The 9154-nt window shown below is 39.7% G+C and overlaps 1 protein-coding gene across 1 annotated transcript in view; it reads right to left on the bottom strand.

Annotated features, from left to right (window-relative positions):
* Positions 1-2425: 2425 nt before the first annotated feature.
* The window catches only part of TMEM242 (transmembrane protein 242), a 32387-nt gene continuing 25658 nt past the window's right edge, over positions 2426-9154 (bottom strand). The window contains exon 4 of the mRNA XM_024214036.2: positions 2426-3632. Within this exon, the coding sequence (XP_024069804.2) occupies positions 3534-3632 (99 nt within the window). The 3' untranslated portion in view covers positions 2426-3533. The remainder of the gene's footprint in view (positions 3633-9154) is intronic.

Here is a 9154-nt window from a genome sequence, read left to right as displayed (position 1 = left end):
CCACACTGATGTAATTCTTGCCTTCCTGCTTCTCTTTTTGTGCAGAAGTATGCAAGCTTTCTGAGACGTTATTATGGTTTCAGGTAGCATCCATGCTAAATGTGATAACAAAAAGCAGTAAAATGGCACAGGAAGAGTGGCATGTATAGCCAGTGGATTATAGCCACAGCACAAGTTAAAAAAGATGAGCAATCCACGTTTTTCACATGGATTGGAATCTGAATTACAAAACATGCACTCTCTGTCTTTTTTACACAAACTTTTCCTTGCAAGCAAAGCTGCATCAGACAAAATGTGAATAAATGATGCAGAGTTATGGATTGTCAAACATACAGCTAAGGGTAACATAAAATCCCTCCTGAGCAGCTGTACTGAATCTTTACCTGTAAGGGGTTAAGAAGCTCAAATAACCTGGTTGGCACCTGACCAAAAGGACCAATAAGGAAAGAAGATACTTCCAAATCTGGGGGGCGAGGTTTTGTTTGTGCTCTCTTTGTTGTTCCCTCTCTGAGAGAGAGACCAGGCAGGAAAAACATCTCCTAAAAACATATCTAAAATGATCTATCTAAGGTTACAAAAATTGTAAGTAAGGGCAAGAAAATGTGTTAGATTATCTTTTGTTTTAGCTTGTGAATTTTCCCTATGCTAAGAGAAAGTTTTATTCCTGTTTTTTGTAACTTTAAAGCTGAGCCTAAAGGGGAGTCCTCTGTGTTTTAAATCTTTTTATTACCCTGTAAAGTTACTTTCCATCCTGATTTTGCAGAGGTGCTTCTTTTACTTTTGTTTTTATAATAAAGTTCTTCTTTTAAGAACCTGATTGATTTTAGTGTCTTAAAGATAAAGGGTCTGGTCTGTACTCATATTAAAGGCAATTGGTTGGTATATTATTCTCAAGCCTCCCCAGGAAAGGGGATGAAGAGGTTTGGGAGAAATATTTTGGGGGAATAGGGACTCCAAGTGACCCTTTTCCTGAATTTTTGTCTAAATCACTTGGTGGTGGCAGCAATACCATCCAAGGACAAGGAAAGAATTTCTGCCTTGGTGAAGTTTTTAACCTAAGCTGGTAGAAATAAGCGTAGGGGGTCTTTCATGCGGGTCCCCAAACTGTACCCCAAAGTTCAGAGTGGGGAGGGAACCCTAACATGGATGGTATAAGAAGTTGAACTATGTATTTCTTCATTTTCAGTAGTTGTTTCTGTTGATATTAGCTTTAATATCCTAAGACTGTTGTACCAGATTGCTGTATCATTATATATATAATTTAATTCTAGTTTAAATATTTGTCTGTAGATTTTCCCAGGTTTTTAATAAAATCTGATATACATTACTATTTATACTGTGAGATATTCAAAAATGGCTCTGAAAGTGATATATGTGGAGCCTGTAGGCTTAGACCATATCTACACTACAAAATTATATAAACCTAATTTACATCAGCATACAGCCACCGCAGTAATTAAATCGATTGTGTGTGCACACCCTTTCCTTGTGTCAGCGGTGTGCGACCTCGCTAGGAGTGTTTGTATCAATTGTATTGTCAGTGTGGGCACTGTGGGATGGGTCCTGAAAGCCAGTAACAGTTGACGTTAGCAATGGTGTTTCTATACTGACACTGTGTCAACCTACTTACATTGACCATGGCTATATGCTGCCTGGGGGAGTGGTGTTACTAAATCGGCGTAGAGAGGGACTTGTGTCTGTGGGAGCCAAATTTAAGTGAAGGCAATTCCTCAACTAAGTAGACACAAGGCAGCTTACGTTGACCTAACCCTGTAGTGCAGACCAGGCCTTAGAAGCACGGTGGTTACTGCTATGGGCTTAGAAGAACAGAAGTAGTAACTTCTATTGAATTTAGGAACACCAAAGAAGTCAATCCACAGTGTAGGTGCTTCTTAAGATCTGTGATGAACTCTGGACCTTAGAAGTGCTACCACATATGAGATGGTCTATTCCTAAGAACGTTATTAGCTGTGTGGAAGCAAGAATGCAGTTCAACCAGAGCCTAGCCATTTTAAGGACATGATGCAACATGCACTTATTTTGTTTAGCACTTGATTGTCTTTGGCTTTGCAAATGGCACATCCATCCTGTTAAATCTTGGCAACTCAGCACCAAGCTGCCATAGCATTAGGCAATACAGTAGTTAGTAAATATTGTACATGAACTAACAGAAATAATGAAATAATGCCATCTTGGATGTGTGCTGAAGAGTTTGTTCACCATGATTTGTTTAATATTGAAATGCATGAGGTAAGCTATTTAAATGCTGTCAGTTATTACACTTCAGTTTCTTCAAAGATAATATCTTTGTGGTATATTACAGCGAGAAACCACGCTACTCTATTATTCATTTGACCTTTACGATTTTTTAAAAAATATTCTTTCCTAGAAATGAAAAGGTTTAAACACAAAGGTTACACTTCAACAGCACTTTATTAAACCTGATGGCTGGCTAATTGGACCTTGAGCAATTAATAAAAGAAATCTGATAATTGATTGGGGAGAAATTCACTGGAAGAATTTACATATTAAAAATATTTTTAAAACTGTTTTAGATCTACAGTTCTGCAAATACATTTGAATTAGACATTTTTCTTCCTTAGTTTACACCCACACAATGAGATCATTTCAGCACGAAAAATGACACATTACTTAGGACTCACCTGGTAGCAGAGCCATAGGAACCACACAGATACTAAAACCTATTACCTGCCCACATGGCTTTTTAGCTGAGAAGTGTTTGTGGTATATGGCAGACCGGATGTCACCCTATTTTATAGCATCTACATTTTCATGACAGGTTCTTGTGCAAGCTATCAGACCCGTTGTTACAGAGTCCCAGTAAAAAAATAGATAATGGATCCAAAAAAATGTTTTTTATAGAGAGAACATCCTTCACTTTATAGAGAAAACCAGATAGGTATTTCCTGTATATCCTTGGTATGCTGGATGTGTTCAGCCCTCCCTCCATAGGTATTGTTCAGGTATCTCCTCTAGCCTCAGGAATTGAGGTAACCCATTACATGCCTTTGCTACAGACTAGATTAACCGATCTGATATGATGGACTCAGCCTCCTTTATTCCTAATAAGACAGGTAAATGTCAATGAAATTACTGTTGTTCCTTATTTTCCAAACAACCTAGAATTTTATCCAAGAAGCAAGAGAGGGTAAGAGTTTGCAACTATATTTTATTGTAAATATCCACTCAAGTTCAGTTTCTTGTTTGATTTTTGTTTTACTGAAACACGTTCTCATACAATTATATTCTTCTTTCAAGGTATCCCATAAGGTTCTTTTCTCCACAGTTCAACTCTAATGACAATGCTGAAAAAGTAACAGCAAAAACATAACAGTTTTCTTGCTGTTAAAATAATAACTGCCGTCCCCACGTTCAGCAAACAGTCACTAATTTTCTCACTTCCATGCCTTCAAATCAGTCTGATTTTCTTTCTTATTTTTTAGATGGGATTTTCCCACAAGTTCTGCAGTCTTTCCCACTGCAGTATACAATTCTGAATCCTTTCTGCGCCTTCATTTGGATTTCAGTAAGTCTTCCCATTCGACCGAGTGCTCTGCACTTTTAGGAATTGCTGGAAATATTGATTGCATTTTATTATGAAATTCTTTCATCTATAAAGGAGGTTAAAAATATTAAATTAGTCAGCAGTTGTTGTAGAGGAAACAAATCAAGACAGATACACCTCGCAATCTTGGATTACTCAACAAAACCCGGTTGCCTGAGATGAGGGAGAGAGAGAGACACCCCGAAAGCAATTAAAATCTAAGACTTTCCACCTGTGGACATTTTATCTCAATTAACCAGTCAGAAAACAAACATATCTAAGGACAACCCCGTGGGTTTATAACTCTGCAAGACTGTCCAGATTGTCTTCCTTAGATACTTTGCTTCCAAATGATTCACTACACAGACATAATATAACTAAGAATGTTTACTTGGGGGAGGAAGGGAAATTACTTGAATGACAGGAGTACAGATTTTGACTGTAGTGCATATTCCTCCTAAAGAAAGAAAGAAAGGTTATGAACATTTTAAATGGGAGAAAGACACTTTAATAAAAGCCTGGTAGTCTATAAATATGAATCAGGGACTCTAAAAAGTGGATACAAAATCCCTCAACTATATTACATAACTTAATTCTGTTTGATCCTAGGATGTGAATATATGTGATGCAATAGGAAGCCTGGTTTTGATATTTTTTAAGGGGAGCATGTAAAGTGTACAGCAATAGCAAGGAAAAAACAGATCTGAAATTCCTATCTCTGTCTACAGAGTCAAGCTTCAATGGATAAAAATGTCTGCTGCAAGATTAAAATATAATCTGGTATCATACATTGCATATCAAAATAACAATAAGTATAATCAAATCTGTATTTGTTGTAACCCTGTTATCGCCATCTCCAGGGTTAGTCTAATTCAATGGTTTTCAACCTGTGCTCCAAGGACCCCAGGGCATCCACAGTCTAAGCCCTGGTCTACACTACGAGGTTAGGTCGAATTTAGCTGTGTTAGGTCTGTTTTATAAGCAATGCGTCTACACAACCAACCCTGTTCCGTCAACCTAAAGGGCTCTTAAAATTGACTGCTGTAGTCCTCCCCGGCGAGGGGAGTAGCGCTAAAATCGACCTTGATGGGTTGAATGTGGGGTAGTGCAGATGCAATTCGACAGTATTGACCTCCGGAAGCTATCCGAGAGTGCTCCAATGTGATCACTCTGGACAGCACTTTCAACTCTGATGCACTAGCCAGGTACTTGGAAAAGCCCCGGGAAATTTTGAATTTCATTTCCTGTTTGGTCAGTGTGGCGAGCTCAGCAGCACAGGTGCCCATGCAGTCCCAGAATCGCCAATGAGCTCCAGCATGGACCGAACGGGAGACACTGGATCTGATTGCTGTATGGGGAGAAGAATCTGTGCAGGCAGAACTCCGATCCAGCAGAAGAAATGCTAATATATATGCCAAAATCGCACAGGGCCTGGTGGAGAGAGGCTACAATAGGGATACACAGCAGTGCCACGTGAAAGTTAAGGAGCTCAGGAAAGCCTACCAAAAGACAAAGGAGGCAAATGGTTGCTCCGGGTCAAAGCCCCATACATGCTGCTTCTATGATCAGCTGCATGGCATTCTAGGGGTGGACCCTACCACTACCCCACCACTGTCCGTGGACACCTGCAAGGGGGGAGTCTCACGCAACAGGGAGGAGGATTTTGTGGATGAGGAAGAGGAGGAAGAGGAGAATGCGTAGCAGGCAAGTGGAGAATCCGTTCTCCCCGGCAGCCAGGACCTTTTAATTACCCTAGAGCCAATACCCTCCCAAGGCAGGTTCCCGGACCCTGAAGCTGGAGAAGGCACCTCTGGTGAGTGCACATTAGTAACTACACTACAGGGGTTAAAAGCAATTGTGTTTAATGTTTGATTTGCCCTGAAGAATCGGGATGCATTCGTGGCCAGTACAGCCATGATGTTCCAATTGCCACATCCCGTGTTTTCAGGAATGTCTGTGTCCATGTCCTCCACACAATCGTCCTCGTGCTGGTGGCTCCTAGCCAGGTTCTGCACATACTGCAGGATAATGCGCGAGGTGTTTACAATGCTCACAACAGCAGTGGTGAGCTGAGCGGGCTCCATGCTTGCCGTGCTATGGTGTCTGCAAGGGTAACCCAGGAAAAAAGGCGCGAAATGATTGTCTGCCGTTGCTTTCACAGAGGGAGGGAGGGGAGACTGACGACATGTACCCAAAACCACTCACGACAATGTTTTTGCCCCATCAGGCATTGGGAGCTTAACCCAGAATTACAATGGGCAGCAGAGACTGTGAGGACTGTGGGATAGCTACCCACAGTGCACTGCTCCATGAGTCAATGCTAGCCACGGTATTGAGGACGCACTCCGCCGACTTAATGTGCTTAGTGGGGACATACACAATTGACTGTATAAAATCGCTTTCTAAAGATCGACTTCTATAAAATCGATCTAATTTCATAGTGTAAACATACCCTAAGATTTCCAAAGGGGTCTGCACCACCATTCGAAAACTTTGTAGGGGTCCTCAAATGAAAAAAAGATTGAAAACCACTAGTCTAATTTTATGGCAAATTTTGCAGGGCAGTAGCAATGTCCTATTTCTTTAAAGAAGGCTTCTCTCTGTAGAAAATGTATATTTATATAGCACTTTTCATCCTAAACTGTTTTACATATAGCACTACTAAAGTACAGCCACAATTGGGAAGCAAGGGAACCAGTGCAAATCCTGCTGAAAAACAAGGAAAGGGGTGAACTGAAGGGAATGTTTTGGCCATCTCACTTTTAGGAAGTGCCAGGGGATCTATAATGTCCCCAGAAAGAAGACAGGACCTAATCAAGGACAACAAACTGCATACAACCTCAATTTATCTACCTCTCAAGAGTAAAGGGCTGACTCAGTCCTGCTCTGAACTCTGGGTCCAGGGAGCCTAGATATTTCAAATGTAATGCTTCTTGGACCACTGCGCCATCCCCTCTAACATATTAAAGAGGGCATTGTGTGTGTTAAAAGGTAACAATAAAAAAATTACAAATACCTCTGGATATTTCTTAATTAAATTCTTCAGTGAAAGATTTCAGAGAAATTCTGACAGAGAATCTACAGTTCCTTATACAAATGTGGCTGGAATGTGGCAAAATACAGAAACAAGAAACAAAATAATTTTTAAAGAAATGACAACGTTTTTTAGAGATGCCATAATTCAAAAAAATTCAGTGCAAGAAAGCATGTTGGGACGTTAGTTGAGGGGGAAAAAATTCCCCATCCACTGCTGCTCAAGTGAAAAATACTGTATGAAGAAATAAGAGGAAAACTGAGTTATATTATCCTCTTTGAGAGATTTTAACGCAAAATTATTTCACTCTGTACTCCATTTCTTACTCCCCTCGCTTCATATCATATGGCCAGATCTTTCAATCACAGGTAAGCATTGCTGATGAATTGGAGAGTTAATATATCTTAAGGATATTGCATGCAAGTGTCAGAGCTGACATAAGGAACAACCCAAATTACATTAAACAACTGTTGACAAGTAAATGCAAGTACTTACAACAGGAAATACCCATCAGAGCTCTGTGGCTCAGCTGTTTTCCTATCCTGTAATTCAGTCACTCCACTGCTCTGCTGTGTGCAAACAATTCTATGTACTTTAGGTTTAACTTCAAATCATTACTTGCTAACCAGTCAATCAACACTATATATTCTCAACACTGAAACACTCTTGCTCTCAATATCTTGGTGTTAAAAAGAGATAATGGGACACATCCTTAACTTGTGTAAATTGTTATAACTCATCTGGTGTCAGGGAAGATAAATATGAAATTTTACACCAGCTGAGGATCTGGTCCAATGTTTCTCAGCTACACCTCTACATTCAGTTTTCATTTTATTTATTTTTTTTAATTACCAAAATTTAAATGCTGAACTCATAAGCTCTCACCCTCAATTAATACACGGAGGATACATAAAAATGTCACAGAAAAACTGAAAGCAATAGTATAAAAGCTCTAGAAAGGGAGGGAAGCATCCAATAAAACATAATGCTTCCCTACTAACAGCTAATTCATTACAACTCAGAGACCAAACCACTAACCACACAATGTACCAGACAATCTTGTCTGAGCAATAAAAATACTAAAGGCCTATTCTGACAACTGTGTATTTATCCAGAAAGCACTAAACCTCTTGTGGTGGCTGTGGCTTTAAGAATGTTGAATGTTTATTTGTTTTCTGCAGATAAAAGGAACTCATTTCCTGGGAAAGCAATTCTTTCCTCACACCTGAACATAAAATTTGGAATATTCAACATCTTTTTCTTGTCTTTAAGGACCATCACAAATCTGTTGTGCTTCTCATCTACATTATCATATTACTTTGCCAGTAATGCTAGACTCAATGTCCCATTTTTTGCCTCCTTTCACTGCAGCTTTGATGCCTTTTTCCATGCCACCCCCATGCATAAAATGCTCTTCTCATCCCACTGCACAAAATTACCAGTCTCTCTACTTTCAAATCCCTTCTATAAACTCACTTGTTCTGTGATGCCATGGTGGTGATGATGATGATAATAATAAATTATAACTCCAAATTAATCTCTCCTGAAAGTTTACTACTGCATCTTGTCTTCTCCATTTTATCTTTTAAATTGTCAGCCCTTCAAAGGAGGAATTGTCTATAATATTCTGTGACTAGTACAATATCCAGCCTGTTGTTGGCACTTAAATAATAAACAATATATCATGTTGTTACAGCATTTCTAAAGAGCGTCATATTGCTTGAAGTAGAGATGTCACAGCTATTAACTTTTATTGGGAAGTTTTCATATCTGTATTACTCACAAGATGGTATACGATATTATTTCCTAAACCACCTTCATCACTGTACTATCTGGGCAACTTTCAGTAGTGCATTAAGCAACGTGGCTAATGTTTGTCATGAGTGGTTTGTTTTCTCTCTCTCCTTCCTGGGGAGAAAACTGTGTGTGTAGTGTTGTGTTTTGTTTTGGGGTTCTTTACCTAATAATTTATTTCCCCTTGTTCCCACCATCCACCACTGATGCTCTCTTCTCCCACTTCTACTTCTGTGCCTGTTTCTATGCTGGAAAGCTCTACCTAAACTTATATACAGAGCACTTCTCACCCTGCACTCAAATCTCCCCATAAAACTTACTTCTATAAGAATTGAGATAACTTAGAAAACAAACCCTCTGATGTAAAGGAACCAAGATGTGCGTATCTCAGTGACCGAATAATCTTATTCTTGTAATCTTTGTCCCTTCTCTTCCAATATTATTATTTGCCCACCTCTGAACCTTATTTGTCTGAACTTAGATTGTAAGCTCTTCTGGTCAGAGACTGTCACAAGGTGGCTGGACCCTTTAAATGAAGCAAGTCCAGCTCCTCTGTGCTAGAACAGATACTCTTAATGTGGCCAATTAAGAGGGCAGGGCAGCACCTGCAGCTAAAAGAGTCAGGCAGTCAGTAAAGAAGGGGGAACAGGAACAGTAGGAAATTCTCTGGGAGCAGCTGCCAGAGTCCCCTGGGAGGGGAGGCAGAAGGAACCTGCTGGGGAAAAAGAGCTTCCAGAGAGTGAGACCTGGGAAAAGAGCAC

The sequence above is a fragment of the Terrapene carolina genome, unplaced genomic scaffold (assembly GCF_002925995.2).
Source record: "Terrapene carolina triunguis isolate 2854851 unplaced genomic scaffold, T_m_triunguis-2.0 Scaffold85, whole genome shotgun sequence".
Taxonomy (NCBI): domain Eukaryota; kingdom Metazoa; phylum Chordata; order Testudines; family Emydidae; genus Terrapene; species Terrapene triunguis.
This window is presented reverse-complemented; position numbering and strand designations above follow the sequence as displayed.